Here is a 16,140-nt window from a genome sequence, read left to right on the forward strand (position 1 = left end):
CCGGATGATTTTGGTTTCTTCCGACCCAGTACTGAGTCCCCCATTCCTTCACAAAGGAGCAAGAGGCTTAAATTAAAAGAAAGAAGAAAAGTTATTGAAGTCTTTTGATTGAGAAACCTTATGGTTTGGACAAGACTAGAGCTCAGAGGATGATGTATAGCTGTTTCGGTAATTTGATTATTGCATTTTCTGACTATTTATGATATTAGTCATGCCTGGTGTGGGGTCTATAGAATATGATTGTAAAGTTCATTTTTGCACCTGTAGATTTTTCATGCATGAGACTGCCGTGGTGGGAAGAAATGATCAGAATGAAACACTTATTTTGGGCTTCACGACCACACACACATGCACACAGATAGCCAAAGTCTCTCAACCTCTATTTCTCCCAATAAATGTTCCCACTCTCTTTGCCTGAATTCCAATCCAATAAATTCCCTGTTAACCCCTCACCCTCAGAGATTGGGAAGGATTGGATAGATGGTAACAAGATGTTGAAAACGGCACCCCACATTGTTGAGCTATTGCTATATTGCTATCAAGAACTATTTTCAGATCTGCGAGGGGGGAGCCAACAAGGGCAGAAGGAGGGACTAAATTATCAGATTGTAATCCAGCCTTTGAAACAGCCTTGTAAACATTTACACCACTGTCAGGATTTTGTCTGATAGATTTCCTTCATAAATGTGTGTTATGTTTTTATCTGACAGAAGCCCTTATACAGGTCATGGTACAAGAGCAACGATAAACTACGTCAAAAACATAAGGTAACTTTGATCGTCCTGATCCATTTCACCTCCCATAGTTCAAATCCTCCAATTCACCCTGTTCACCCAAGTAGAAACTAGAGGTTGAGTCTTTAGGATCTCTCTCGTAGCTCAGGTGTTTGTGATAGTCAAGGCTTTTCAGTTTCAAGAAAATGTTCAGTACTTCTCTAGTTCAAGTGACTAGCAATGTAGAAATAGTCCAAGAGCTGTGATGACTGCATAACGTATGATAGATCATACATATGGCGGTGTAGACTTTAAAAAATTGTTATGTATTGTGTTTGCCAATCTTTTGTACATTACCTCTTGTGTGGTGTAATGTGTCTCTTTAGAACATGTCAGCCCGGGGGTCAGCGTCTCAGCTCCCCAAGGGCTACGAACCGGAACCCCTGGCCAAATACGGCACCCTGGACGTGGTGTTGGACTACGACTCCCAGGACCAGCGGCTGGCGGTGACGGTCACGGCCGCAACAGACATCCCGGCCCTCAAGCGTACCGGCAACGTTGCCTGGCAGGTACATCTGGTGCTGCTGCCCACAAAAAAGCAGAGGGCGAAGACGTGCATCCAGAAAGGGCCCTGCCCGGTCTTCACAGAGACCTTCCGCTTCAGTCACGTGGAGTCCGAGATGATCGGCAACTACTCCATTCGATTCCGTCTCTACAGCGTGCGGCGGATGAAGAAAGAGAAGGTGCTGGGAGAGAAGGTGTTCTACCTCACCAAGCTCAACCTGCAGGGCAAGATGTCGGTGCCGGTCATACTGGACCCCTGCTGTGCCTTCCCTGTGAGTAGATCAAAGGAAAAGCTAGGCCTCAAGCATTTACTGTACACAACAGCTGTGATGGTAGAATGCTGTTCCTGGGGTAATTTTGTCATGTACTTACTAGGAARCTACCCGGATAATACATGAAGACTTTATTTCTTACATTCTGTTATTTGCCTGGATTCTTTTCCACATTGCAAACATCAGTTATTTGATTTGAGTTATCTAGTTAAATAGTGAGAAATTGATGACCTGTGATAGTCACCTCGTTGTAAAGGGTGATGAACATAGTCCAAAACAGAGAAACCCATACAAACCCTAACAACTTTCACATTTTACTGTCCAATGCTGTCTCAAAAGTTTGTCAAAGTATGTCTGCCAGTTATTACAGTATCTCTGCATTTTTATTATAAGAATGTAGATTCCTAACCTTACTTCCTTACAAATTACAAATTTCACTAACATGGTCCCGTGTGGCTCAGTTGGTAGAGCATGGCGCTTGCAACGCCAGGGTTGTGGGTTCATTCCCCACGGGGGGACCAGGATGAATATGTATGAACTTTCCAATTTGTAAGTCGCTCTGGATAAGAGCGTCTGCTAAATGACTTAAATGTAAATGTAAACATTGAATCCTGGGCCCGTATTTATAAAGATCTAGGATCAAGTCACCCCCTGTCCATGTACTTGTATTAATTATGACAAATTCAGGCAAAACTGATCCTATATCAGCACTCCTACTCTGAGATGCAGGCCCTGAAAATTCACTGACCTTCTTGTTGGTCCATCTGTCCACCCACGTGCTAGCAGGGCGGTGAATCCCAGGCTAGTATATCGGAGATGTCCTGCAGCGAAAGTGCCTCTTCATTCCAGTCAGCCAGCCAAGGCTCCACACCAGAGATCTTGGTAGGGCTCGTCTACAATGCCACCACGGGCCGTCTCTCAGTGGAGATCATCAAAGGCAGTCACTTCAAAAATCTGGCTGCCAACAAGCCACCCAGTAAGTACACRAAGACATTCTTCTGGTTGCTTGTCAACACTTTGTCAATAATAGTCAGTGTCACCTGAGTCCAGGTTTCATTTAACGATAATGAGAGTCCTTGCTTTCAGATCTGGTCTRGGTCACTTGAAGGACCAGAGTAGCACTCGATAGATCAAGTGAAGCAACATTGAATGAGGAATTTTCTTGTAACTAGCAGTAATATGTGTTTGTCAAGATCATACATTTCTGTGCAACTGTTGATTTAAGCCCCAAAAAAGTGTGACGGGTCCACACTCAAAAAGATGTTGCATAAAGCTGACTTTTTACTGCACCAGGATAGCATACACCGACGTTTCAGCCTTACAGCATTCCTCAGTGTGTAGGTTATTTTTCAATCAGAAACAGCATTTATAGGTATGGCCCTCATCCCACCTTACAAGGCAGATATAGCACCTTCTTACACCACGCGTGAACTAATTGTCACGTGCATACCATAATCATCTAAAGTAATTGTCAAAATGATCCAAAATAAAATTCCCAACCATGTGGATTGACTATAAATTAAAGGTCCGTTGACACATAACACCATTGTCATCAGCAGTATATGTGGAATTGTATAAGCAATTTAGATTTTAGCTGCCATGTAWACTGAAATAAAACTAAAGTCAGAAGTCTACGCTTTGAGGAACCAATTTATTAGGATAATTATTACGATTAGCTCAAGCACACACCTTTTTTTTTAAATATTCTGTTTTTTGATTTATATTATATCTACATACAGTTGAAGTCGGAAGTTTACATACACCTTAGCCAAATAAATTTCAAKTCAGTTTTTCACAATTACTGACATTTAATCCTAGTAAAAATGCCCTGTTTTAGGTCAGTTAGGATCACCACTTTATTTGAAGAATGTGAAATGTCAGAATAATTGTAGAGAGATTTATTTATTTCAGCACAGTCCCAGTGGGTAAGAAGTTTACATACACTCAAGTAGTATTTGGTAGCATTGCCTTTAAATTGTTTAACTTGGTTCAAACGTTTCAGGTAGCCTTCCACAAGCTCCCCACAATAAGTTGGGTGAATTTTGGCCCATTCCTCCTGACAGAGCTTGTGTAACTGAGTCAGGTTTGTAGGCCTCCGTGCTCACACACGCTTTTTCAGTTCTGCCCAGAAATGTTCTGTTGGATTGAGGTCAGAGCTTTGTGATGGCCACTCCAATACCTTGACTTTGTTGTCCTTAAGCCATTTTGCCACAACTTTGGAAGTATGCTTGGGGTCATTGTCCATTTGGAAGACCCATCTGCGACCAAGCTTTAACTTCCTGACTGATGTCTTGAGATGTTGCTTCAATATATCCACATAATTTTCCTCACTCATGATGCCATCTATTTTGTGATGTGCACCAGTCCCTCCTGCAGCAAAGAACCCCCACAACATGATGCTGCCACCCCCGTGCTTCACGGTTGGGATGGTGTTCTTCGGCTGGCAAGCGTCCCCATTTTTCCTCCAAACATAACGATGGTTATTATGGCCAAACCGTTCTCTTTCTGTTTCATCAGACCAGAGGACATTTCTCCAAAAAGTACGATCTTTATCCCCATGTGCAGTTGCAAACCGTAGTCTGGCTTTTTTATGGCGGTTTTGGAGCAGTGGCTTCTTCCTTGCTGAGCGGCCTTTCAGGTTATGTTGATATAGAACTCGTTTTACTGTGGATATAGATACTTTCGTACCTGTTTCCTCCAGCATCTTCACAAGGCCCTTTGCTGTTGTTCTGGGATTGATTTGCACTTTTCACACTTTTCATCTCTAGGAGACAGAACACATCTCCTTCCTGGGCGATATGAAGGCTGCATGGTCCCATGGTGTTTATACTTGCATACAATTGTTTGGACAGATGAACATGGTACCTTCAGACTTTTGGAAATTGCTCCCAAGGATTTTTTTCTGAAGTCTTGTCTGATTTCTTTTGATTTTGCCATGATGTCAAGCAAAGAGGCACTGAGTTTGAAGGTAGGCCAATAAATACATCCACAGGTACACCTCCAATTGACTCAAATGATTTCAATTAGCCTATCAGAAGCTTCTAAAGCCATGACATAATTTTCAGGAATTTTCCAAGCTGTTTAAAGGCGCAGTCAACTTAGTGTATGTACACATCTGACCAACTTGAATTATGATACAGGGAATTATAAGTGAAATAATCTGGCTGTGAACAATTGTTGGAAAAATGACTTGTGTCATGCACAAAGTAGATGTCCTAACCGACTTGCCAAAACTGTAGTTTGTTAACAAGAAATGTATGGAGTGGTTGAAAAACTACTTTTAATGACTCCAACCTATGTGTATGTAATCTTCCGACTTCAACTCTACTTCCATGGTTGGTTAAATTGACTCTCCCCTTTAGCTGCTCCTAATTTATCAATTTTAAAACTTCCGAGTCGTTATACAACAATATTATGAGCAACGCGCATGCCCTGCCCACCTGAGGATCTGACTTTATCAGCCATCTATTTCCTGTGTTTGAGGGGTGCAAAATCCACTTGTCACTTACATCTCGCTGGATTGATTGCTTTAATTTTACTCCTGTGACTCTTTCGTACTCTTGCTTGTGCCTTTAATTTTTCCCCGTTAACATTATGACCGTGGAYTTGTTTGTAATGACCTGTCATTATATCCTGATGAAGACAGCTTGTCTGTCAAAACGTTGGACATAAATATTTTTGCATCTGAGCTCCTAGAGTGTGCGTCTCTCCTTTATTTTTTAAGTGTTTCACTCCGCTAGCCAGCACCTCGCCTAAATAGGTGTGCGTTTCTTTTCGCCTCTAGATTGTAATGACCTGTCAAACACACCCTGGTAATGGCTGAAATGTGCTAAATGGAATATATTGTCTTACTGTTGAATTTATTAGAATGCAAAAGCTTTGTTGAAGATTTAATGCTCTGTTTTGACACTTACATCAGAAGAAAGATAATTTTATTTTTAATTATTAATACAGTTGTATTATTAATACAAGTGTTTACAAATTAGATTAAACAATCTTGAAAATGAACACTCGGATTATAGTGAGTGATATTATGTCCGATCTCACAAACAATGTAAAGTATGTTTAGATAGGTGTAATCTCGAGCCAAGCGTGTAGATTTTTTATTATTAATACAGTTGAAATGTTTACAAATTAGATTACACACTTCCGAAAATGAACACTCGGATTATAGGAAGTGATATTATGTCTGATCTCGCAAAACAATGTAAAATATGTTTAGATAGGTGTAACCTAGAGCCATGCGTGTTGATTTTTTATCTGAGYGGTATCCTGCTATTGAAACACTTAATGAATTATGCAAGAAAACGTGACAACAGCAGTAATTTATGAGGCAGTCTAGACAGCGTAGGTGAGTGTACGTAGGGCAGACAGAGCTAGGTATTACTACACTTTTGGAGCTAGAAACACAAGCATTTAGCTGCACCTGCGATAACATCTACAGATCTGTATATGCGACCAACATTTTTGCCTGAATAAGAGAACAACATAAGTCCTCAACTGGCAGCTTCATGAAATAGTACCCACAAAACACCAGTCTCAACGTCAACAGTGAAGAGGCGACTTCGGGATGCTGGCCTTCTAGGCAGAGTTGCAAAGAAAAAGACATATCTCAGACTGGTCAATAAAAAGAAAAGATTAAGATGGTCAAAAGAACACAGACACTGGACAGAGGAACTCTGCCTAGAAGGCCAGCATCCCAAAGTCTTCCCTTCACTGTTGACGTTGAGACTGGTGTTTTGCGGGTACTATTTAATGAAGCTGCCAGTTGAGGACTTACGAGGACTTATGTTGTTCTCTTATTCAGGCAAAAATGTCTCCAATGGATTACACATTTATTCATTGGATGGTTCTCTTGTGGATTGAGTTCCCGCCTAAAAATATCTTGTCCCGGTTTCCCGATAGCGATGGAACTTACGCTTAGAGTTTTTTAACGACGCATCTTTCCTACAACTGCCGAAGATGTAATATGCATTTCCCAAAACAACACGCAGAGAGAACGTTTGATTAGTGCGTTGTTGAGGCATGTGTCGATACTGATAGGATCGAAAGAAAGACAGCTCTCTGATCAGTGTTCTACCTTTCCAATCTTACCTTAACATGCAAATTATTCCACAATACCGACGACGAGGCGGCTTATTTTAATGCTTGCCCTATAATAATGAACTAAATCAAGATGTGGCATCATTGCATACATTACACATCATGAAATATATTGAGCCAAAAATGTGACAGTAGCGTACAAATAGATAAATAAAACTCAATAAAATGAATTAACATTAAACTGATTTCAATATCCTTCAAATACACTGAGTAAACCAAACAGTACGAACACCTTCCTAATATTCAGTTAAAAATCCTTTAACCTGTCTCCTCCCCTTCATCTACACTCATTGAAGTGGATTTAACAAGTGACATCAATAAGGGATCATAGCTTTCACCTGGATTCACCTGGCTACATACAATACATTCGGGAAAGTATTTAGACCCCTTGACCCTTTCCAAATTTTGTTACGTTACAGCCTTATTCTAAAATAATTTTTCCTCATCAATCTACACCACAAGGATGGTGCCAAGTTTCCTCCAGACGTGACGCTTGGCATTCAGACCAAAGTTTCAATCTTGATTTCATCAGGTCAGAGAATCTTGTTTCTCATGGTCTAAGAGTCCTTTAGGTACCTTTTGGGCAAACTCAAGCAAGCTATCATGTGCCTTTTACCGAGGAGTGGCTTCCGTCTGGCCACTCTACCATAAAGGCCTGATTGGTSGWGTGCTGCAGAGATGGAAGTTTCTCCAATCTCCACAGAAGAACTCTGGAGCTCTGTCAGAGTGACCATCGGGTTCTTGGTCACCTCCATGACCAAGGCCCTTCTCCCCCGATTGCTCAGTTTGGTTGGGCGGCCAGCTCTAGTTAGAGTCTTGGTGGTTCCAAACTTCTTCCATTTAAGAATGATGGAGTCTACTGTGTTCTTGGGGACCTTTAATGCTGCAGAAATGTGTTGGTACTCTTTCCCAGATCTGTGCCTCGACATAATCCTGTCTTGGAGCTCTAAGGACAATTCCTTCAATCTCATGGCTTGTTTTTGCTCTGACATGCACTGTCAACTGCACTGTTATAGACAGGTGTGTGCCTTTCCGAATCATGTCCAATCAATTGAATTTACCACAGGTGGACCCAAATCAAGTTGTAGAAACATCTCAATGATGATCAATGAACAGGATGCACCTGAGCTCAATTTCGAGTCTCATAGCACAGGGTCTGAATACTTATTTAAATAATGTATTTCTTATTTTATATGTAATAAATGTACAAACATTTCTAAAAACCTGTTTTCGCTTTGTCAGTATGTGGTATTGTGTGTAGATTGATGAGGATTTGTATTTAATTTGATCAATTTTAGAATAAGGCTGTAACGTAACAAAATGTGGAAAAGTCAAGGAAAGAGCAGATGTCKTTAATGTTTTSTATATTCGGTCTATGTATTTATCTTTTAATACACTCATCTCGGTTTTCTTTTGAAGCGTCTTCACTTGTTATGCAAAGAATGGGCAAGTTTGTAGCTAGTTTTCCATATATTCTAAAATCTGCATATTTTGTGTTTCCACCAACAAACTTGTTGCAGATAAAAATCAGTGCGTGATGAGGTAGMGCACACAAAATGTACATTTTCGCCTACGTTTTAATATCCCGCAAAAAAAATTACATTTTAAAGTCTTTCCATCACATTTTCATCTCTAACGCTAGTTTTGTTACAAAAAATTGTTGCGTTAAATAGTAAATGTGCCTACTCTCGTCTTGGCATGTGTTGTCTAGCCAACAGCTCACAGGTTTTTTATATGGTATGACTTTCCTTGCACAAAAACTGTGGATGCTAATATGTTACTGTAACATTCGTTCTGAAGTTATCAGCGGTCACAGAAAGACAAACATTTAGATTTTGTGTTTAGCGGAGATCTTGTGTGTAAAGGAAGGGCAAAAACGCATCTAACGACTTACTTAGCTATTTTAAGAGTGGTCTGAGCCAGTTGTTAAGTAACAAGCATTTTGAAGAGCAACTTTAGTAACTTTGGTGTTATAGTGTGGACGCTATATAAATAATTCCTACTGAATAGGTGGTGTACTTAACTGCAGTATAGTATTATTACTATCAAATCAAATCAAATGTTATTAGTCACATGCGCCGAATACAATAGGTGTATAGCTTACAGTGAAATGCTTACTTAAAAGCCKKTAACCAAGAATGCTGTTTAAAAAATATGAGTAAGAGATAAAAATAACAAGTAGTTAAAGAGCAACAGTAAAATAACAATAACGAGACTATATACAGGGGGTACCGGTACAGAGTCAATGTGCGGGGGCACCGGATAGTCGAGGTAAAAATMACTAGTCGTGGGAGTATGGTTATTACGGACATTGGTGTTGACCGTGACCTTTATATGCCTGTGATGTCATCACCCAGATTAAGCACAGCATTAATGGGACTCGACCTCATGTTGAGTTGCGTATATCGCACTCCTGTTTTCTACTGTTTGTACATGGCTGTACCCTTTAATTTTGTAGTTTGCAAGTAAAGGCACTAAAACATTGAAACGGGTGTGGATAATCCTTGTAAAGTTACCACAGGTGGTTTTAGGAAACAGCTTGAAGATTTAACGATGCTCCTACAAAGGTTCTAACGATGCACGTAGCATTAAGAAGCTTTTGGGAAGTCTGGCCCAGGGCATTTGGATTGGACAAAGATTTAACTTTTAAAAAACATACGGATTTAAAGTTCGCTTTTTTTTTAATATCATGCCTTTCCCTTAACACCAGGAAGCAGATTGTACAGCCAACCGTCCTGCCAGTTCTTAACTACGGTGACACCATCTATCAGAATGCAGCAGCCACTACTCTAAAACCCTRAGATGCCGTTCACCACAGRGCTCTTCACTRTATCACAAGTGACAGGTTCACAGGTTTAGTACACATTCTTGCATCCTGTYTCAGAAMGTCGGAAYATCACTTCATGAATCCCTTTTTGTTTACAAAGCTCTGCTGCACAAGCTTCCAGCTTATCTTGCCTCACTTTTAAGGTATAAAAATACGAGGCACCAAACACGTTTACAGGGTTGATTAACTCTTGAAGTCCCACTAGTCTCCACAGAGCTAGGAAAAGTTTTGGAATGGCCTATAAGGCTCTTGATACCCTGGTGCCTCTACAGRAGTTTAGGACTCTGGTGATGAATGTGTTAAATGAGAGTTGTAGTTGTTTTGATTGAGTATAAAAAATGTGTACGTATTGTTGAAATTGTGGTGCTGAATTTGTAAATTGTTGTTTTATTTGTATTTTGGGGGAAATATCCATTGATATTGTTGAATTGTTGTCTTCAGGGCACAATTGTAAATGAGACCCTGGTCTCAATGGGTTCCACTGAATAAATAAACGTTAGATAAAATAATGCAGTTGATTCCCGCTATTCGTTCATTCTACTYGATGAAAAGACAAAATTWGTAAGACATTCTGMCATTTAAAGCATACAACATTTWGAKAATTTTACATAACATAAAGCTTTCTATTTTCGCGTACCCAAAATMCCTASTATTTAGAACCCAAGTACGGMTATTCGSACAAAACCAATATCCCTGCCTTCGCATTCAGGGTWAAAGCTGTTTTTGAAGAACATACTGTATAAGTTATCGTTCTTTTTGATTCATGTCAAAAAGAATGAACTTGAGTATGACAATAATATTACCTACATCTCAGGTTAGCGTGTCTTGGGGTCACATCCATCAAATTCCTTGCAAYATCATGTCATCGAGGGACCCCCCACCCCTGAAAATTGACATTTCCTATTGTTTTATTATTATTATGCCGCAATTGAAAATATTTAGTTCATGTACCTCTTTAATTTCAGGAAATTATCAAATATGTAGGCCGTATGAAGTGGTCTGAGCACCCACCATGCTGCAAACTTTCCCTCTGTTTTTACCCCCTTTACCCTTCATCTCCCTTCCAACTCCCCGAAATGACCAGAGGCTCCAGCAAGTTTGTGTGATACTGATGACCTTCTGACCCTGTTTCTCTCTCCTGCTGTTGTTTTGTGTTCCCACTTTCTGTCTCTTTGTTCTGTCTGCTCCTGAACTCTCTCACCCCAACTATTGACATCTTGGTCCATTGTTTCCCTCACTGCTTACCAACCCTTGTTGTCAGATGGGCTGTTCTGTTGCCTGAAACACTTGATAGGTGGCCAGGTTTATATTATCAGAGGTGAGTCTCTTCGGCTAGCAGACGGAGGTGTCTGCCAGCTCCCAACTATCAGTGTTGGACACTGTCTCTCTGTCTCTATCTGTCTCTGTTTCTGTCTTTCTTTAGTTTTCTTTAGTTCGTTCTTACTCTCTCTCTCTCTCTCTCTCTCTCTGCACTGAGATGTAAGTTGACTAGAAAGTCGCAATGTATTCTCATGGATGCAGGTTGTCAGGCTGCCAATAAAATATATACAATTTCAATGTCAATTCTTAGTAAATGTGAATTGATTCATTGTGATTTGACAGTGGCACATCTAAGATGAGAAAACCTACAAAATGTACAAAAAAAACCTACAGCTCACCATTATATTAAATGTCACCCAACCACAAACGATAAAGATCACTGACTAGGACCAGATATAGGCAATACTTGGCCTTAATTTGTTAACCTTATCATACTGCATATAACGCYGCAGGTAGCCTAGCGGTTAAGAGCGTTGGGCCAGTAACTGAAAGGGCGCTGGTTTGAATCCCCGAGCCGACAAGGTGGAAAATCTGTCAATGTGCCCTTGAGCTAGTCACTTAACCCTAATWGCTSCTGTAAGTCGCTCTGGATAAGAGCATCTGCTAAATGGCTAAAATGTAAAAATGACTCATCCATGAAGAACATTGGGTAGCACTTTATAATAACTCCATGTAATAAAGCATTTATTATGGATTTGTAAYTTGTTTATTCATAATTTATTCATCATTACTCCATTCATAAGATTTAATTCTAGGTCCTTGTAAACTATGTAATAGTCATTAGTTAGGTGATGTTGCATGGCCTCATCTAAAGTGTGGGCTATTTATACTTTATGAGTGGCCAGTGTAATTTCTCACAAAAAGACGGACATGCCATTGGTAGATGCTCCTTAAGGGTCTCCAAATAGCCTAGAACAGTGGTGGGCAACATACGGGGGAGGTTTGAGTAAAAACTTTATTTGGGGGGGGATGGGTGATTATTTTGGGTTAGCAAAACACTACAGGCCACTCTTGAACGTCTAACACTAGATATAAAGTATATAGAAATTATAATGGACCCATATGTTTTCAAGTAACTGCCCTTTTTTCTATTGCTTTTGACTAAGAAATTGGTCGCCAAAAAATTGTCCCTCTGAATTTGGGAAATCCCAATGTGGCCATCAAGCAAAAATCATTGCCCACCACTGGCCTAGAACATATCATTGGTAAAAGAATAAGCATACAACACTGGATGTTAAAAGAAATATATCAAAATGTTATATATCAACAAAACTCAAAACATTTATAAAGTATGTATAACGTATAAAAGCCCAAAATTAAGATAAGGCCACATAAAAATATTAAAAGGTTGAGTAAATTAGAATTTTATCCGCAAATGTAGCGACATTTCAATTTTACGGTGCCTTGCAAAAGTATTCAGACCCCTTGTAGGTGGRGGGCCGTAGCAAGCTATATGCTTTAGTTTTCGAGAMGATCGATCTCTGTCTTTTGTTGGAAATGTCAAGCCTTGCAATTTGTTTCAAAATACTTATTATTATGTCTACAAGTTGGACAGGCTAACGCCGTAGAGTACTAAACTGTGAACCAATCAAAAGTCTGTACTATATATGGTACTATCTCTGCTGATCACGTCTGCCAATCACATTATCTGTATCTAAGGTACAGTAAGTAGACAGCTGCTGACATCTCGAGATAGTTCTTCGTTCGACAAACTGCTATCAGGTAAAGTATACCAGAAGAAACYTGATACCATCAATGCAAGCTGTACAATTACTCCCAACGTAGAACACTGCAACCMTAATAATGTAGCTAGCTTACTAGTTAGCTAGCTAGTTACAACAAGTAGAACTGTCGCTTGCTAGCAGGAGCAGATAGCTTTATCACTAGCTAGCATGTCATTCCGGGAAAAAGGAACATTTTAGCTAACAGTTTATTTCAAGTAATAATTTAAGACTACAAAAATTTATAAGAAAAGTAGTGTAAATCTAATACAGTCATCAAGGCAGGACCCATTTCAGTCATACTGACAAATAAAAAATGACACATTATTATCCTTGTCAATAGATAGAGTCAGAGGATTGCAGAGCACCCTGCCTCAGACTGTCAGGATGTTCATTTTCAAGCTCACAAACTACATTCCTTTGCTGTGATGATTTATTTGATTCATTCTTTTATTTTTGTCTCACATGAAACAATATGTTGGAACATTGCTGCAGGGACTTGCTTCCATTCAGCCACAGGAGCATTAGTGAGGTTGGGCACTGATGTTGGGCGATTAGGCCTGGCTCGCAGTCAGCGTTCCAATTCATCCCAAAGGTGTTTGATGGGTTTGAGGTCAGGGCTCGGTGCACTTTGCTGATAGGGACCTGACTTTGTGCACAGGTGCATTTCATGCATGAAACAGGAAAGGGCTTCTTCCTCAAACTGTTGCCACAAGTTGGAAGCACAGAATAATCATCTGAATTCCGTTTGTTATAATGCTGTGTATGCATTAAAATTTCCCTTCACTGGAACTTAAGGGACTAAGGCACCGACCATGAAAAACAGCCCGCAGACCCATTTATTCCTTCCACTTCACAAAACTTTACAGTAAACACATACTATAATGCATTGGGGCATGTTGCGTTCTCCAGGCATCCGCCAAAACCAGATTTCATCCCTGGAACACAGCAGAATGTGAAGCGTGATTCGTCAACTCCCAGCAGAACGCATTTTCCACTAATTTCCAGAGTCCAATGATGGCGAAAGCTTACAACAATCTTAGCCAACGCTTGGCATTGTGCGTTGGTGCATCTTAGGCTTGTGTTGCTTGCTGCGTCGCCCATGGGAGACCCATTTCATGAATTCTCCGCGAACAGTTATTGTACTGACGTTGCTCCCAGAGGCAGTTTGGGAACTCAGAGTGAGTTTTGCAATCGAGGACAAACGATTTTTACTCGCTACTCGTTTCAGAACTCGGCGGCATCCCGTTCTGTGAGTTTGTTGTGGCCTACCATTTCACGCTGAGGATGTTGTTGCTCCTGCAGAGATGGTTGTCCTTCTGGAAGGTTCTCCCATCTCCACAGAGGAACTCTGGAGCTCTGCCCTTCTTCCACGATTACTCAGTTTGGCCGGGTGGCAAGCTCTAAGAAGAGTCTTGGTGGTTCTAAACTTCCATTTAAGAATGATGTAGGCCCCTGTGTTCTTCGGGACCTTCAATGCTACAGACATTTTTTGATACCCTTTCCCAGATCTGTTCCTCAACACAGTTCTGTCTCGGAGCTCTACAGACAATTCCTTCAACCTCATGGCTTGGTTTAAAGGGTCTGAATACATTTTAAATTTTTTATACATTTGCAAAGATGTCAAAAAACTTGTTTCCGCTTTGTCATTATGGGGTATTGTTGGTAGATTGATGAGGATTCTTTTTTATTTAATACATTTTAGAATAAGGCTGTAACGCAACAAAACGGTGAAAAAGGAAGGGGTCTGAATACTTTCCAAATGCACTGTATGCAGCTGTCATTTTTAAACCTCCATTCTAGCATACATGACACACACACATCTACATGCTTTTATATGGGTTTCTATGCAAAGTGTATGATTGAATAGGGGGCTCCTGAGTGGCGCAGTGGTCTAAGGCACTGCATCTCAGTGCTKGAGGCATCACTACAGACCCCGGTTCAATTCCAGGCTGTATCACAARCGGCGGTGATTGGGAGTCTCATAGGGCGGTTCACAATTGGRTCAGCATCGTCCGGGTTTGGCCGGGGTAAATYATGAATTTGTTCTTAACMGACATAACTGGTTAAATAAAATAATGTTTCTTTAAACCCACAGCTACAGAGAGTTCTGATTGGTTCTAGGTATAGCAGTTGATTGGTTCCAAGGTTAGCAGTTTCGCAAATTTGCCTGAGCAGATAGTGTTGAAATATACTTTTTATGAGAAAATGTGCAAGAATTGAAGGTGCCAACACATTTTTGTCATCATAAGAATGTTTTACTGTCATATACAAGAARTCTGCTCCTCCCTCAACAGGGATCGATCAACTTCACGTTTTCGGCTTCGGCCGACCATCTATTGGATTTCTTCACATTTTATTGTGTTACAAATTAGGATTAAAATGTATTTAATTGTATTTTGGGGGAAGATAAATTCGATATATATTTATATATATATATACAGTTGAAGTCGGAAGTTTACAAACAATTAGGTTGTAGTCATTAAAACTTGTTTTTCAATCACTCAACAAATTTCTTGTTAATAAACTATAGATTTGGCAAATCGGTTAGGACATCTACTTTGTGCATGACAGATTATTTCACTTATAATTCACTGTATCACAATTCCAGTGTGTCAGAAGCTTACTTACACTAAGTTGACTGTGCCTTTAAACAGCTTGGAAAATTCCAGAAAATGATGTCATGGCTTTAGAAGCTTCTGATAGGCTAATTGACATCATTTGAGTCAATTGGAGGCGTACCTGTGGATGTATTTCAAGGCCCACCTTCAAACTCAGTGCCTTTTTGCTTGACATCATGGGATGCTCCTGGTTCAACCGTGAAAGTCACGGGGGTGGCTAGTATCATGTGTGTTGGGGGTGCTTTGCTGCAGGAGAGATCTGGTGCACTTCCTCCAAAATAAAAAAATGGCATCTATGATGTGATGGAAATGATGTGGAATATATTGAAGCAACAGTTCAGATAGTTTAAAGCATTGGTCGCAAATGTGGTCTTCCAAATGGAAACTGACCCCCAGCATACTTCCAAAGTTGTGGCAAAGTGGCTTATGGACAACAAATCAAGTGACTGGGATTGGCCATCTACAAAGACCCTGACCTCAATCCTATAGAAATTTGTGGGCAAGAACTGAAAAGCCTGGTGCAAGCAAGGAGGCCTACAGCACCTGATACTCAGTTACATCCAGACTCTGTCAGGAGGATATGGGCCAAAATTCACCCAACTTATTGTGGGAAGCTTGTGGTAGGCTACCCGAAACATTTGACCCAAGTTTAAACAATTTAAAGGGCAATGCTACCAATTACTAATTGAGTGTATGTAACTCTCTGACCCACTGGGATATGGTGAATTGAAAGAAATAATAAGCTGAAAATAAATAATTCTCTTACTAAATTATTCTGACTATTTCACATTCTTTCAAAATAACGTGGTGATCTTAAACTGTCTAACACAGGGGATTTTTACAAGGATTTAAATTGTCGAAATTGTGAAAAACTGAGTTTTATATGTATTTGCTAAGGTGTAATGTAAACTTCGACTTCAATCTGTATTTAGTAATATATTAATTGAAATACTAAAATATTGTCTTGCATAAGTAATTCAGCTCCCTAAGTCAATACAT

At 40.0% G+C, this 16,140-nt stretch overlaps 1 protein-coding gene across 1 annotated transcript in view; it reads left to right on the forward strand.

The window, feature by feature from the left end:
* Nucleotides 1-16,140, forward strand: part of syt14a (synaptotagmin XIVa) — a 179,084-nt gene that overhangs the window by 143,737 nt on the left and 19,207 nt on the right. The window contains exons 6-8 of the mRNA XM_023995029.2: nt 711-767; nt 1,100-1,549; nt 2,336-2,525. Coding sequence (XP_023850797.1) covers nt 711-767; nt 1,100-1,549; nt 2,336-2,525 — 697 coding nt within the window. The remainder of the gene's footprint in view (nt 1-710; nt 768-1,099; nt 1,550-2,335; nt 2,526-16,140) is intronic.

Source organism: Salvelinus sp. IW2-2015, linkage group LG10 (assembly GCF_002910315.2).
Source record: "Salvelinus sp. IW2-2015 linkage group LG10, ASM291031v2, whole genome shotgun sequence".
NCBI lineage: Eukaryota > Metazoa > Chordata > Actinopteri > Salmoniformes > Salmonidae > Salvelinus > Salvelinus sp. IW2-2015.